The 16,893-nt window shown below is 47.0% G+C and overlaps 1 protein-coding gene across 1 annotated transcript in view; it reads right to left on the minus strand.

Annotated features, from left to right (window-relative positions):
• The window catches only part of ESRP1 (epithelial splicing regulatory protein 1), a 36,793-nt gene that overhangs the window by 11,951 nt on the left and 7,949 nt on the right, over positions 1 to 16,893 (minus strand). Inside the window, exons 5-11 of the mRNA XM_054385330.1 lie at positions 11,777 to 11,875; positions 11,621 to 11,675; positions 8,226 to 8,336; positions 8,004 to 8,136; positions 7,878 to 7,920; positions 4,956 to 5,257; positions 2,401 to 2,619 (exon numbers count right to left, since the gene is read on the minus strand). Of these exons, the coding sequence (XP_054241305.1) occupies positions 2,401 to 2,619; positions 4,956 to 5,257; positions 7,878 to 7,920; positions 8,004 to 8,136; positions 8,226 to 8,336; positions 11,621 to 11,675; positions 11,777 to 11,875 (962 nt within the window). The remainder of the gene's footprint in view (positions 1 to 2,400; positions 2,620 to 4,955; positions 5,258 to 7,877; positions 7,921 to 8,003; positions 8,137 to 8,225; positions 8,337 to 11,620; positions 11,676 to 11,776; positions 11,876 to 16,893) is intronic.

Below are 16,893 nucleotides of genomic sequence, written 5' to 3' on the forward strand. Positions count from 1 at the left end.
AGACTCTGGAATACGTTTCTCAGAGAGGCTGTGGATGCCTCCTTCCTGGGGGTGTTTAAGGCCAAGTTGGATAAGGCCTTGGGCAACAAAGTTTGGTTGAGAGGCATCCCTGCCTGTGGCACAGGAGTTGGAGTGGAAGATCTGAGGTCCCTTCCAACCTGGGTCATTCCACGATGATTCTATGTTTAAGCTCCCCTTCCCAAAGCTCTTCCCACTTGTGCTAACTTCATTTACCTGCTTCAATTAGGCTACATTTTAATTAGAGCCAAGTCATGTCTAGGTTTAGAAAGACCTCATTGGGAGAAGCTACAATTCAGGTGTGTTCTTAGCATTTTTAGACTTGGGAGAGCTACATTTAATCCAACATTTATTATCTGGGATTTTTAGAATTCAAAAATAAATAGTCAAGTGCCAAGTGATAAATGATGATTACCTTTTATGTTTTAAGGCTGCTATGGGCTGGGATGTCTCAGAATGGTATTAGCCTAAGGCTTGGTATCAGCTTGGAGCAAAACAAAAAAAGGATTACATCCTTATCTACAGCTGTAAATGAATGGAACACTGGGAGGAGTCATTTTAGCCACACAGCTTGAAGCAGCCAAAACTAGAGTTAGAGATCTGAAGCCAGATGTAGTTTAAGTTCGAGGCCAGTTTTTCTAGTCTGAGGGAAGAACTTCATCACCATCCCTTGCAGTTCTTCCATTATTAGAGGGTTGAAAGTAGGAATGGTGGTAACAAGCAGAAAGAAAAATCTGAGTCAGGCAGAAGTAGTATCAGGGGGGAAAAAAATGAGAATCTGACAGCTTTGGGCAGGGGTGGCAGACAGCCCTCAGAACTCGACATGCTTCAGTTTCTTCCTCCAGGTTCTTTTGCTACTGGCAAGAACTGATATGACTGCAAATCATGACTTCTGCTTTAACATCTGTATCTTTCCTTAAGCCTCTCCCCAGCCCCGAACATTCCTTAATTTTTCAGTCTTGGCTAAGTCAAATCTTCCCAGACACAGGAATCCTTTCTCCCTCCCCATGCTCCTGAAGGCCAGAAGCCCTATTTGAGGGCAAGGAATTATTTTCTAGTTTCATCTTCAACTTGGTTGATCTAAAATCGTTTTGGTTAACACCAAAATGATTAAAATCTGTGTAATCACTACAACCATCTCCACAGGGTTAGGGGAGCTGCCATCTTCCCTCCCTAAAGTCACAAGACTTCAAGGATGCAGATAAGAGAAAACAATGCACAATTCCTTTGTCTAAAGTTCTGCTAGAAACTGCTTCCAGGAGACAATGGCACAGATGTGGCTGTTTGTACATGTCAGTGAGCTCTTAATCTTGGTGCTTAGCTGTGACTAAGGGAAGCAACCACAGGGTTCAGGAAGCCCAAAGCTTCAGCTGCTGACTTATGCCATAGGAAACCCTGCCTGTAGAAGGCCATAGTCACATGTCTCCTCAGATACACCTGAAGCATGTAGTTCAGCAAGGCAGGGACAAACTGCTCCTTTAAGAGCAAAACTTTTGCTTTGAAGATCCGCCTTGCCTGGTGCAAGAGGAATTGAGCATGCTGCTCAGCAAGACTCTTCAGTTCAAGCCTCCTACAGTGCAGGATCACAGCTGCTGTTCTGGAAACACCAAACCCTCCAAGACTGCAGTTTAGCTTCATGCACATGGGTTTCAGAAGCCACTCTACAGCAAATGCAGCAGCTAGCATAGTAGGGTTCAAATAAGCCAACACACTTTCAGAGGTAAGAGCTTCCTATTGATATCCTCAGAAGGACTGTGAGGGTGGCAGAGCCCTGGGGCAGGCTGCTCAGAGAGGTTGTAGAGTTTCCTTCTCTGGAGACATTGAAAACCCACCTGGACATGTTCCTGTGTGACCTGCCCAAGATGATCCTGTTCTGGCTGTGGGGTGGGACTCAAATCTTTTGAGGTCCACATGCTGTGATGCTGTGACTGTTTGCATGCATGCAAAACACATGGTAGGCTGAGGGAGCTGGGGTTGTTCAGCCTAGAGAAAACTTCAGGGGGACCTTCGAGCTGCCTTCCAATACCTGAAAGGATTGTCCAGGAAAGCTGCAGAGAGACTTGTCATAAGGGTGTCTAGAGACAGGACAAAAGGGAATGGTTTGAAGCTGAGGGAGAGCAGGGTTAGACTGGAGCTTAGGAAGAAGTTCTTCAGTACAAAGGTGGTGAGACTCTGGAACAGGCTGCCCAGAATGGTTGTGGATGCCTCCTCCCTGGAGCTGTTCAAGCCTTGAGCAGCTGAGTCTATTTGAGAGGCATGCCTGCCTGCAGCAGGGAGGTTGGAGTGGAAGGGACTTCAGAGATCATCTAACCTAAGCCATTCTGTGATTCTATGATGTACAGGCAGTTGGCACAATGCAGCTATAACCTGGTGCCTACCCACCTGGTGATTTAGTACCATGTGAACGCCGTGGGTCCGAATGTCTGTAGAGAACTCCCCCAGGAACTCCAGGATGTCCTCTATGGTAGCAGCGTAGGGGAGGCCACGCAAGCGTATGCAGTCTCTGACATTGGTGGGGGGCACAAATTGTTGAGGTAATACTGGCAGAATAGGTGGTGTTGGGAGAGGGATGAGAGGTGTGGATGAGTACCTGTTCAGCACCTGTCCAACACAAAAAGAGAAGTTACAGAAAGCCTCCTAACTCATTCTTCAAATCAAAGGAACTGAATGCAACATCAGTGCCATCTGCTTTCTCCCCTGGCAGTGTTTGAAGAGAAAATCTGAGCTTGAGTCCAGGTCCATAGAGCTCAGATGTTTTAAAACATATCTCTTCCCCCCACACACACCCTGAAAATCAGTATTTTGTTTGGGAAAACTTATTTGAACTACTCTGCAACTCTCAGAAGACACCTTAGAATATGAAAGCTGTATTTCTACAATATTTTTATTGGGAAAATATCCTGAGGCATTCTACCACCTACACTATCATGGTGACACTTGTAAACCCTAGAAAACCTGCTTTGCAGTCAGAGATTGCATTGGGTTGGGAGGGACCCTCAAAGGACATCTTGTCCAACCCCCCTGCACTCAGCAGGGACACCTCCAACTAAAGCAGGCTGCCCAGGGCCACATCCAGTCTGAGCTTGAATGTCTCCAGGGATGGAGCCTCAACCACCTCCCTGGGCAGCCTGTTCAGTATTTCACCACTCTCACTGTGCAGAACTTCCTCCTCATGTCCACCCTAAACCTCCCCTGCTCCAGTTTCAAATCATCGCCCCAAACCACAGGCCCTTCTAAACAGTCCTTCCCCAGCCTTGCTGCAGGTCCTCCTCAGATACTGAAAGGTAGTTCTATGGTCACCCCAAAGTCTTCTCCTCTCCAGGCTGAACAGCACCAATTCTCTCAGCCTGTCTCCATAGCAGAGTTGCTCCAGCCCTCTGAGCATCTTGGTGGCCCTTCTCTAGACCCACTCCAGCAGGTCCATCTCTCTCGTGTTGGGGGCCCCAGAGCTGGATACAGCACTGCAGGTGAGGTTTCAGCAGAGCAGCAGAAGCCCCTCTCTTGACCTGCTGGCCAAGCTGCTTTTGATGCAGCCCAGGATGCCATTGGCCTTTTAGGCTGTAAGTTTGCATTTAGAAGTCTGGGAACTAGAAGGGTGTTTTATTGCTAACCAGCCCCAAGCTGAGGTGCAGCAGTTCATCAGGTAACATCTGTGGTGTTACTTGAGTCATGGTATCTGCAACAGATGCACTTTGAAACTTCTAACTTCTAATTCCTAACTTTAGCAGTAAAACCTTGCCTGGTCAAGAGTTCATTGAATATTCAGGAATTGCCCTTTAGCTTTCTGAGCACTGTTAAGATTAATTTACATTTCTACAGCTATGAGGTGGTTTTGCTAAACAAAGAAACATGAGAGCACTTAAGAAAAACGAAATGACAATGAGTGGTGCTGCTAAGCTTTCTCCTCACTAGTGTCATTCATCAGACAGGCACCAAAATCCACCTATCTGGGGGAAGAGAGCTGTGCCATTGCTTGCTTACAATGACTTGGCTATTGGTTGGCCATAATTTGCATCACAGATGAGGCCTTTTAGAATCATCTTTGTAAGGTAGTGACCTCAGTTAAGCTCTGTATATCTCTGGAGAAATATATAAACAATCCTCTCAGTCCTACTTCCTTTCCCTGACATGATATCTGCAATTAATGGCCCCTGTTAATGCAGGAGAGGGGCACTTTTCAGGCCCAGTTTCAAAGTCCTGCCTCCCCCTGCTAGTTAGCCACTGCTGGCAGAAGATGGCCAAGACCTGCCCTTAGAGGCACTCTTAACTCTTCAGTTTGTTCTGAAAACAACAGCCACAGCAAAACACTGCTTTTCTGTGCCAGTGACTAGAGAGAAGTCTTTCAGATCAAGATTTGTTGCTACTGCTCCTCCTGAACAGGCCACCATTGCACTTGGACAAACTCAGTCACTCTAAAGCACTGGAGCCAGAAGTTTTCTGCTCTAAGTGTTGTTTGCAAGGTTATTGGAAGCCAAAACCCCAGAAGTTTTACATGTATATATAGAATCATAGAACTGCCAGGGCTGGCTGGAAGCTCAAGGATCATCTAGTTCTAACCCACCCACTATGGGCAGGGATACCTCATACTAGATAAGGTTGTTCAGAGCCACATCCAGCCTGGCTGCAAAAATTTCCAGGGATGAGGTTTCCACGACCTCCCTGAGCAACCTGTGCCAGTGTCTCACCACCCTCATGGGGAAGAGTTTCTTCCTAACATCCAATCTAAATCTGCCCTCCTCTAACTTGGACCTCTATCATGCACCTTGCCTTACATTTCAGGGGAGCAAAGCCTCATGGAAATTCAGACAGTGCTTCCAAATAAGAGCCAAGAGAGAAGAGACTTTTAAGTCACTGCCAAGCAGTGTTTGCTTCCACAGCTGTATGGCAGTGTAGGAATTGGAATTGCAAGGAGCCAGCGTTTGTATGTTTACACCCACCTGCTGAACCTCTGCTGCAGTGCTCCTGAAGAGTTCGATGTACCTTTTCCCCAGCAACTCTTTATGCTTTTTCAGTGCATTTTGTGCATATTCCTCACAAGCAAACAACACAAAGGCATCCCCTGTTGGCCTGCTGTCAGGGTAGGTGACAAAGAGGATCCCTTCCTTTCCTCCTGTGACAGGGCAGTGCTGGCCGAAGAAGGTCAGCACCTCTTCTGTGGTTACGTTGAACGGGAGGCCTCGCATCCTGACAATCACTTGGTTTTCTTTGGACAAGAACTGTGCCACCTCGTTGGAAGTGCCTTCAACAAAACAAGTACAGAAGCTCTTAAGTCCAGGCAGCCACATAAAAGAATTCACAGACTGATAGAACAGTTTGGCTTGGAAGGGACCTTAAAGACCGTCTAGTTTCAACCACCCCACCCTGTCATGGGTAAGGGCACCTTCACTTAGATCAAGTTGCTCAAGGTATCATCCAACCTGGTCTTGAATTGTGAACAAGTCTGGCATAGATACCACCCCCTCCAGGCTTGATCTTTGAAAAAAGTTCTTCCCAGACAGAGAGATTGCCCATTGGAATGGGCTGCCCAGGGAGGTGGTAGGGTTAGCATCCCTGGAGATATTTAAGAAAAGCCTGGATGAGGCACTTAGTGCCATGGTCTGGTTGATTAGTTAGGGTTGGGTGATCAGTTGGACTTGATGATCTTGGAAGTCCCCTCCAACCTGGCTGATTCTAGGATTCTGCAATTCCACAGAGCTGGAACAAGTAGGAGAATGTTTGCTTCCAAAGTCAGGAAAGATCATAGAATGGCTTAGGTTGAAAGGGACCTCAGATATCATCTACTGCAATCTCCCTTTTTTATTAAGTATAAATGTTGTCTGGGGCACTTCCCCTTGAAGTCTAATACCACTGCATCACTTGGAAGAGACTCACCCTTACAGGGAAACCAGGAAGTACTTGCCCTGTTCAGAGCCCAAGGGAAGGAGTCTGCCCATCTCTTACCTGAGCTATCACAAAATTGTCAGGGTTGGAAGGGACCTCAAGGATCATCCAGTTCCAACCTCCCTGCCATGGGCAGGGACACCTCACACTACATCAGGTTGCTCACAGCCACATCCAGCCTGGCTGAAAAAATCTCCAGGGATGAGGCTTAACCCACCTCTGTGGCCAACCTGTTCCAGTGTCTCACCACCCTCATGCTGAAGAATTTCTTCCTAATGTCCAAACTGAAACTACCCTCTTCTAGCTTGAACCTCTGTCATGCACCTCACCTTTCTAACTTAAGAATCATGCTCTGCAGCCATAAAACATAGCAACCAAGCACCCAGACCACTATGGCTGGGAAAGAAAGGTAGAAGGGCATGTTGAAAACAGCTCAGAAATTTCATCCTGTGCTGCTAAAACTATCAAAGTCTGCCAACTCTGCTTTCATAGAATGGTTTAGGTTGGAAGGGACCTCAGAGATCATCTACTCCAAGCCCCATGCCATGGGCAGGGACACCTTTCAACTAGACTTGGCTGCTCAAGGCCTCATCCAACCTGGCTTTGAACACCCCCAGGGAAGAGGCATCAATGACCACTCTGGGCAACCTGTTCCAGAGTCTCACCACCCTCATACTGAAGAACTTCTTCCTCAGGTCCAGCCTAACCCTGCTCTGCCTCAGCTTCAAACCATTCCCCCTTGGCCTGTCTCTAGACACCCTTAGGAAAAGTCCCTGTTCAGCTTTCCTGTAGGATCCCTTCAGCTTTTGGAAGGCAGCTCTAAGGTCCCCCTGGAGTCTTTTCTCCAGGCTGAACAAGCCCAGCTCCCTCAGCCTAGCCTCATAACAGAGGTGCTCCTCTGGACTCACTCCAAGAGCTCTGTGTCCTTCTGCTGGGGACACCAGAACTGGAGTCAGGATTGGAGGTGGGGTCTCAGCAGATCAGAATCAAGGGGCAGAATTCCCTCTCTTGCCCTGCTGCCCACACTGCTCTGGATGCAGCCCAGGATATCTAGAAGACAACTGATGCTCATACCTACAACACTACCCTAACCAAAGCTACCTGCTAACCACCCTCACATCTGATCCTTTCACTCACAGCTAGATCATTCTGCATTTTCCCCCAGTGTCAGTGTGCAGTGTCACTACTTTGCATGGTCTATTAGCAGCCTATCAATCAGATACCTGACAGTTTAATAGCCTCTCCCACTCCAAAACCTCAACCTCAGACATCCAGTTAGTCATTGACAGTCCTCGGAACAAATCTGTCAAGAGCCAACAAGAACCTTAAGGTTGTATCAGACACATAAAAGCTCATTGGATCTTAACTCAAGTTCTGTGTGCCTGCAGTCATCAAGGGGAAGAGAACATGGGAGGGTTTGTAGGACAAGTTTGCAGCTGTGAATTCAACCTTTCAATTCAAGGCTGCAGATATTTCAGTATTCCCCTAAAACAAGCATTTCTCTACCCCCCCCCCCCCCCAAGTCCTTCCTTTAGTTTGAGGGAAGGATGATTTGCAGAAAATCAATTCCATAAATCCCTTGTTATCTACTCTGTGATATCTGTTTGCTTTTAAGTGCAGGTCTCCACAGCAACAGCAGGCATTTTGTTTTGCAAAAGGACTCCGGCTTTGTTTCTCAACAACTAATAATATTTAGGTCACTTCAGTTAAGAACCTGACCTAACAACTGAAGTTCATATGCAAGATCACCTTGGCCTTATTTGATAGGTTGCTTGAAAATGGCAAGAATGTAGAAAAAAAGATAAATCATGGAACATCATGGCCTGCTGCCAGCAGAGTACACAGCAATCAGCACACCAGCCAACTACTTGTTCAAAGACATAAAAGAAAGGCCATATCCAGCAGGAGCAATTTACAGCCAGAAGTTAGTTACAGAGGCTGATGGAACCACCTCTCCCTCCTCACCCCTTAAAAATTACCTCCTGCAATTTTCAGGAAGTCTTCACCTGTTGCCTTGTAGACCTAAGGAAAGAAGAGAGCAGAGGTGACTGGCATGCTCTAGGCACTCCTGTCGAGAAGAGGGTTTCAAAAGCAGCGCCACACACCTCGATGTATCGATTCCCCATGTGGTGCTTGTGCCTCTGCAGGGCTAGATCTCTGTGCTCTTCACTTACAAATCTCACCAGAGCCTCCCCATTCCTCCTACCTTGGGCATTGAGACAGAGCGCAGCACCTCCCCTGCAAAGATTCAAACCAAGAGAGACAGAACTCCATGACTGGTGCAGATGAAGCACTGCAAGGGCAGAGGTAAATTCTTAGCTACCAACTTGGCAATATTTAGGCCTTTGAAGAATCTTGCTATGTCCTGGTCAGACGACTGCCACGGCAATCCCCGTGCTCGGATAACGGCATTGTCATCCACCAGTTCCATCTTGCTGCTGCAGGCACAGAGAGAGAGAGGAGAATCACAGCACCACAGGGTGTTAGGGCTTGGAAGGCACCTCTGAAAATCATCCAGTCCAACCCCCCTGCCAGAGCAGGACCAGAGAATCCAGCACAGGTCACACAGGAACACATCCAGATGGAGCTTGAAAGTCTTCAGAGAAGGAGACTCCACAACCTCTCTGGGCAGCCTGTTCCAGTGCTCTGTCACCCTCACACTGAAGAAGTTCCTCCTCATGATGAGGTGGAACCTCCTGTGCTGTAGTTTCTATCCCTTGCTCCTTGTCCTATCCCAGGGTGCAACTGAGCAGAGCCTGTCCCCTCCCTCTTCACCCCCAGCCCTTAGATATTTATAAACATTTACCAAATCCCCTCTCAGTCTTCTCCTGACTAAAAATCCCCAGGGCTCTCAGCCTCTCCTCACCAGGCAGTGCTCCAGTCCCTTCAGCATCCTTGTAGCCCTCCCTTGGACTCTCTCCAGCAGATCCCTGTCCCTCTTGAACCAGGGAACCCAGAACTGGATGCAATATTCCAGGTGAGGTCTCAGCAGGGCAGAGTAGAGGGGGAGGAGAACCTCCCTGGCTCTGCTGGACACACTCCTCTGAATGCACCCCAGGACCCCATTGGCCTTCTTGTCCCCCAGGGCACATTGCTGTCCCATGCAGAACTTGTCCCCCAGCACTCCCAGGTCCTTCTCCTTGGGGCTGCTCTCCAGCAGATCCCCTCCCAACCTGTCCTGCTGCAGTTTGTTATTCCATTGTAGAGAGATCTGCCTCTAGCAACCACCACACACTACCCTCCCTCACTTGTCACCTGAACTTCAGGGGCAGGTTTCTGTCCTTGTTCTATGCCTGTTGAATGGCACTGCCAGGGCAGTGAGGGCTAAGTGTCACCACCATCCAAAGCCACTGGCACATGTCTCTCCTCAGGGAATTCCTGTCCTGCCAAGATGCCCCTTTCCCAGCTCCCATTTGCTCCTTGAGCTCTAATCTCTTGGATCATGTTTCCAATTGGCTCCCTGCTCCTGGCATACCAATGTTTTGTGCTTCCCCATTATTTGAAGAGGGTTGCTGGTATAAAATTAAGCCTTTGCTGTTCTAATCTCAAGTAGCTGGAAACTGAAGCAGAGCAGTTCAATGAAGCTGAGATTCCTGCTTATTACTTGTGCTGTGACAATAAGAACCAGTCACAAGCCAAGGCCAAATCTGCTCAGGGTGACACTCAGCACAAGCACACAAGAGGACTCCTGCCCAAAGAGTTTAGCCTTAAAATTGCTTGTTCAGGACATCAGTGTGGTGCTAGAGACTAATATAGCTACAGGCTACGCTGGCTGCTTAGCATGGAAATAGCTCAGCCACAGAAAGCCAGGCTTAATTGGTCATTACCACAGTCTCTTTTGTTTTCTTACTCCTTAAAAGTGCCATGTACAACAAAACACTCCCAGCTACCCAAGGCTGCCTTCCTGGCTATCACCAGGACAGGTTTTTGCACAGAAGAAGCTGTGTGATTAAGCAGCTGAAGTGGTGTTCAGCAGCAGAGGACTCCCTTGTACAAAAGGGCTGTGGCATGACTTCACACAGGAGGGCTCACTCATTTTAATTACTCAGGTGGCCTTTACATAGATGTCTGCCCCAAACTTGTTGGCCCTCCCTTCCTAATTCTGTACTCTCCACTAACACAGATAAGATGTGAATCTTCCATCTCATCCCAGGATTTTGTTAGTGAAAGGGAAAGAGCTTAGACCAATGCTAAAACATAAGCCCTGAGCTCATCTCACTGGATACTCCCTGACAACATTACTGCTTGCTTCTCTTGGCTCACAAGTGCCAGCCTCATCTACCATTATGACAGTTGCTTAATCTGGAAGGGGGGATTAAGTATTCATGCAAGATTAGAATATAAATAAGGTCAATTTAACACCAATCTCTTGTGACACTACAGGGGGAATAACCAGCAAACCACTGAGAAAAATCTGTATTCATACACAGAAAAGCACAATTGCACTAAAACAAAACAAACCACAAACCAAAGACCCCAGGCAAAGAAGTGAGAAGATAAAGTTTTATGTTTAAAACATATTGGGGAAAGAAAACAATCATCACAGCCTAAGCAATTCACTGGTGGCACAGTACCTCTGTGGTTATGTTTCTTCCCTATACAAAGGCCAAGAGGTGCAGTCAGTAACTGAAGTAAATTGCAGAAAAAGTCTAAGAGTTAGAATCATAGAATGACTTAGGCTGGAAGAGATCTCAGAGATGATTTACTCTGAACCCCATGTCATGAGAGACTCCTCTCAACTAGACTCAGCTGCTCAAGGCCTCATCTAACCTGGTCTTAAAAATATCCCCAGAGAGGAGGCATCCACAGCCTCCCTAGGGAACTTAATCCAGAATCTCATCACCCTTGTACTGCAGAACTTCTTCCTAAGATCCAGACTTGCCCTGCTCTTCCTCAGCTTCAAACCATTCCCCCTTGTCCTATCTCTCAACACCCTCATGAAAAGTCCCTCTGCAGCCTTCCTGGAGGATCCCTTCAGCTATTGGAAGGCAGTTCTAAGGTTCCCCTGGAGTCTTCTCTTCTCCAGGCTGAACACCCCCAGCTCCCTCAGCCTCTCCTCACAGCAGAGCTGCTCCAGCCTTTGGATCATCTTTGTGACCTCCTCTGGACTCACTCCAGCAGCTCTGTGTCCTTCTTCTGCTGGGGACAACAGAACTGGAGGCAGGATTGGAGGTGAGGTCTCAGCAGAGCAGAGTCCAGAGGCAGAATCCCCTCTCCTGCCCTGCTGCCCACACTCCTCTGGCTGCAGCCCAGCACACAGCTGCCTGCTGGGCTGCAGGAGGGCACTGCTGGCTCCTGGGGAGCTGCTCAGCAACCAACACCCCCAAGTCTCTTTCTTCAGGGCTGCTCTCAACACACTCTGTACCCAGCCTGGATTTGTGCCTGGGACTGGCCTGACTCAGATGATGCAGGACCTTGTACCACCAGGGTCACTTCTGCAATAATGCTTGTGTTAACAGCACACTTCAGTTCTGAGCACACAGCAGCCAAACACAGAACTACCAGCAGCTTACAGGCCACATGGAAAAAAAAAAAATCGGTTTGCATATCATCATAGAATATTTGTTTCCTTTTCCAGTCAAAGTACCTAATTGATTTTCACAGTAATGGGAAGAGAAATAATGGTAAGAACTACCTACAAATGAGGACTACAGAGAAGTTCCAGTTATCTAAGCAAGATCTTAGTGGGGTGTGTGTGAAGCAAGAAAGAGAAGGTACTTACCAAGGCCCACTTTCAAATTTGTAGTTGACTCTTTCTGGATCTGAAAATCTGTGATCTATGAAACACAGCACAAGTTATTTTCTTTTTCCTCAGCATACAGGGGGGGCAGGAGGGAAAACAAGCAACAGAGAAAGCTGGTTCATCCCAATCACTTACTGTATGGTTCAGATATTAGCCTTAAAATAATATTGCCCATATCTTCAACTTGAGAGGCTCCATAGGAAAATGCTGGACTGTTCTTGTCAAGATTTAAATCTTTATGCTGGAGTTAAGTCAATCATCACCAAACAGATTTCTAATTGGCTTCCTGCTAGAGCAGCAAGCTTCTGTGTTATCCTTGATAAGTTGTTTCTCAGGGGAAGATTGAATCCCTTTTCCTGCTGGGATACATCAGCTGCTCTGCCTTGGCCTCTACCTGCTGCCACCTGCAGGAGAAGGAGGCCAATCCAGAGAGTGTCTGAGGACAGGAGACCCCATAATAAGGACATGCACATTTAATACACTCATGGATTATGTATGCTTGATAGACAGATACACTTTTGCAAGTGGAAGAGGCTGTGAGCCCTGTCCTCTGTAATTAACATCTTAAATCTCTAGGGGAAGATTAAGAAGCAAACCATCATCTAGAAGCTTCAGAAAGAAGAGGATATATCATGTGCTTTCTGAACAAGCAAATCCCAAAGCAGGCTAAACATCTTACTCATCACTTGGACAGAACTCACCAAAGGCACCTCATCTAAACCTCTCCTGGAAGAAATTACAACCTGAGTTCTGTGCTGTTACGCAGCAGCCTTTGGAGAATCTGGTCATGGTGCACAACTGAAGATAACCAAGAGACAAAACAGAGCTCCACAACACACAGCATCTTCTGTCTGAGAGATAGCAGCAAGGATAAGCTCTGCTGCCAATAGAGAGCAGAAGTGTTCTGTCCAAGAAAGCCAGGCTGCAGAATGGCCAGATAAAAGCCCCACCTCCATAAAGGCAGCCTGATTTTAGCACAGCCTAGCTTTTTACATACATTTAAGCAGAGTTTACTATGCTATCTCTCCCATTTCCTGGCATATTTAGGTAGAGAGAGGTTCTCCTACCCCTCTACTATGCCCTGGTGAGGCCACATCTGGGAATGCTGTGTCCAGTTCTGGGCCCCTCAGTTCAAGAGGGACAGGGAGCTACTAGAGAGTCCAGCACAGAGCCACAAAAGTGATTAGGGCAGTGGAACATCTTCCTTATGAGGAGAGCCTGAGGGAGCTGAGGGCTCTGGAGCTTGGAGAGGAGGAGACTAAGACCTCATTCATGTTGATAAAGATGTGCAGGGTGAGTGCCAAGAGGATAGAGCCAGGCTCTGCTGGGTGATGCCCAATGACAGCACAAGGGGCAGTGGTAGAAGTCAAGACATAGGAAGTTCCATGGAAACAGGAGGAGGAATTATTTCCCTGTGAGGGTGATAGAGTCCTGGAACAGGCTGTGGAGTCTCCCCCTCTGGAGATATTCAAGACCTGCCTGTATGTGTTCCTGTGTGACCTGGTATAGGTGATCCTGCTCTGGCAGGGGGTTGAACTGGATGAGCTTTCAAGGTCCCTTCCAGCCCCTAACATTGTGACGTTTGCTCCTCTCAGACACTAGGCTATGGGACTTAAAGATGACTGGCAACTCTAATCCATTATGCTAAAGCCAATTTCTTTTTTTAGAAAAGGTCTTTTCCACTCAAATCTTTGAAGGGTGAGGGGTAAACAAGCAAACAAAAACCAAAACCAAGAACAAGAAATAGGGCTTGCTTTTTTGACTTCTCTTCCCACTTTGCATCCAGACTTTAGAACAAAAGTGAGTTTGTTAAACAAGACCTATCCTGATACAGCAGCACAGCAATACAAGGTCTTCAGAACAGTCTATTTGCCCATATCCCCCCAAAATTACAGTAGCCAAACTGCAAATACTCAAGGGTCTGCATCTTGGTGTCCAGAAGTTGCTTATAAGTATGAAATAGCAAGGTTCTTAAAAGAAAAGAAAAAATGTGAACCCAAATCAAACTTTCTCCACATAGAGCTGAGCACACTGAGTCAACAGACCAGGGGCAGGGAGCAGAAAAGCTTCTGTTAGGTATCACACCAGCTTTGTTACATCATCTCATCAACAGGGGATGGACCACAAATTTCACAGGATCACACAGACTCACAGAACATTAAGGGTTAGAAGGGACCTCAAAAGCTCATCCAGTCCAACCCCCCTGCCAGAGCAGGATCACCCAGGGCAGATCACACAGGAACACATCCAGATGGGGTTTGAATGTCTCCATAGAAGATGACTCCACAACCTCTCTGGGCAGCCTGCTCCAGGGCTCTGGCAACCTCACAGTAAAAAAAGTTTTTCCTCGTGTTCCCCTGGAGCCTCCTCTGCTCCAGCTTGCCCCCATTGCCCCTTGTCCTATCACTGGACATCCCTGAGCAGAACCTGCCTCTGTCCTCCCCACACTGCCCTGCACATCTTTATCCCCAGCAATGAGGGCAGCCCTCAGGCTCCTCTGCTCCAAGCACCAAGCTCCAGCTCCCTCAGCCTGTCCTCACAGGGAGATGTTCCACTGCCTGCAGCAGCTTTATGGTTCTGCACTGGACTCTCCAGAGAGGGACACTCCATGAACCCCCTGGGCAGCCTGTTCCAGCGCTCTGCCACCCTCACAGGGAAAAAAAATTTCCCTTCTGTTTCCATGGAACTTCCTATGCCTCAACTTCCACCACTGCCCCTTGTGCTGGCATTGGGCATCACCCAGCAGAGCCTGGCTCCAGCCTTTTAGCACTCATTCTGCACATCTTTATCAACATGAATGAGGTCACCCTCAAGCTCCTCTGCTCTAAGCTCCAGAGCCCTCAACTCCCTCAGTCCCTTCTCATAAGGAAAATGTTCCACTCCCTTAATCATTTTTGTGGCTCTGCTCTGGACTCTCCCAAGCAGTTCCCCAAGGTCCTTCCTGAACTGGACACAATATTTGAGATGCAGCCTCATCAGGGCTGAATAGAGGGAGAAGAGAACCTTTCACTGTGAAACAGCCTGCTCTGTTTGTGGGATGAATGCAAGTCACCCCTGCTATAGATTTTTTAAATGGTTTTTGAAGTTTAACTGTTATCTTGTTGAGAGATCAAAAAAAAAAAAGACTAATTTCAACTGAATTATTGAACTCCTCTTCCACAGCAAGGGAAAGGAAAGCTGTTGTGCAAACACAATACACTTGGAGGCTAACTTGACTTTGAGGTTTTGTTGGTTTTAAGCATGCATTGGAGCAGGGAAGACAAGAGGATGGTGCTTAGCCTTACAAGAACATTGGAAGTTTAAGTGAATTCTCAGTGATTATCCAGTGACTCCTCCCCTCCAAGTGCTTGACTAAACACAGTTTGCTAGTTATTGCCATTACCCTCCCTCCCAGTACCTTCTTTGGAGCAAAGCAGTGAGAACATGAAATGGTTTTCTTAAAACCCAAGCTAAAACCCCTGCAACAACCCCAAAGCACAGTTTTAGAGCCTATCAGTATTTACAACAAGGAACTTTCATTGCAGCATCTCTTCCTAAGCTGTCCACTCCAGCTCATCTCTTCTCCCCTGCTCCCTGGGGAAGGGGGATTGAAAAGAAATCTAATCCACTTCCTGCAGAGCAGGAGCCTAATCCACATCACACAGATGCTTCTGGGCACCTCATGTAGCAGAGCAGAGGAGTGCTGCTTCTCCACCTTTTCCTGACACCCATCTCCCTGCAGCATCTAACAGCTCTGTGCTTCACTTGTGCAGCCTCTGCTGCCCATCCAGGGGACCAGAAAATGCTGAAGACACAGGTATTGGAACCTTGGTCTTGCCTGAGCACATTTATTCATGAAGACTTTGGAAATGCTAGCTTTCCTCTGTCAAAAAGGCAAGACAAGTTGGGCAGGAGTTGCAGCAGTTATTCCAGCAGGGACATGCCTACACGTGCACACACATGTGCTTGGTTGTTAGACTGTGCTGTCAAAACTGAAGAGGCATTGCAAGACTTCCTTTTTTTTTTAATGAGAGGCAAAGATCCCTACAGAAAAAAAAAAAAAGAGCTGGCAGGGAGGGGAATGCAGCAGTGTGAAGGGGCTGGGAATTTGAAGCAAGCTCTCACCCAAGGTATCAAACAGACCCCCTCTACATTCAATTTCTTCAGAACACATCTTCATTGACAATATTGACACAGGAAAGACAGATCCTAAAAATGCCCCAGTGCCAGCTGCAGTTGGTATCAGCATTCAAACACAGGGAGTCAGCTGTGCCAAGGAGCTCTAGATTAATACAAACAGTGGGAGAGGAGGAAGAAAGGAAACATTAGCAGGAAGGAGAAATCCCTCACACCTTCACCTCTGATTAGCTAGTAGCAAGGCTATTAAAAGTAAGCTCAGAGAGGCAAATTGATAGTTTTCTGCACATATTACAAGCATGCTAATAATAAAAGTCAAAACCTGAAGGCTGAAGAATAAGGCAGGGCTCTGTCTTTATGCAGTCAATGACCAGAGACACTGGACAGGATGGACACTGAGGGAAAAGCTGTTAATGCAATAGACTTTATAACTCACTCCTTCTCTGAAGATGGATAGGAGACCACACATTTGAGGACAGTGACATTGAAAGGTTGCCTCTCCTGGGCAATTGGAAAGGGTTGATTGCAGTGGAGAAATCAAAGTTCACATTCAAAGAAGTGTTAGACCTGGCTGCCTAAAGCTACTAAGTGCAATAGCATGCACATGTTTTCAAGCAATGGCCAAAACCCACTCCCAAATGAGAAGACAGGATGGGAAATGTAGGAACTTCTTAATCTTGCTGTACAGCTGCAGTACCACCTCCTGAAACACTCAGGAAGTTAGTAAAGGGCATAGGAGTGGCACACATTCTACCTCTGCATTGCCTGCATAATATGGAAGAAATTTCTGCATCATCTCCTCATCTTCATCACCTCAGCTTCACCACCTGCCAGTGTCCTCTAAGATTCTCCATTGTCTCTTCCATTTCTCAGCCTCTCAACTCCTTTTGTAACTATGGCAAAATAAATCCTGAACAACCAAAGGTAGCTCTGAGATGCCATGATGTGAACTAGTATTGCAATTGCGTTCTGCACTGATACTCTTTTGTTTTGTTTTTGGTCTCCCTTTGTTCTGTTTAAGTCTCTTCAGGTAGAAGATTACATCTTTTGAAGTTCTACTTTGCATAAAGGTAATCTGATAGCACTAGCAGAGGAAATACAAATAGCAATATGCAAAATTCTCAGGTAATACCCAA

The sequence above is a fragment of the Indicator indicator genome, chromosome 12, assembly GCF_027791375.1.
Source record: "Indicator indicator isolate 239-I01 chromosome 12, UM_Iind_1.1, whole genome shotgun sequence".
NCBI classification, from domain to species: domain Eukaryota; kingdom Metazoa; phylum Chordata; class Aves; order Piciformes; family Indicatoridae; genus Indicator; species Indicator indicator.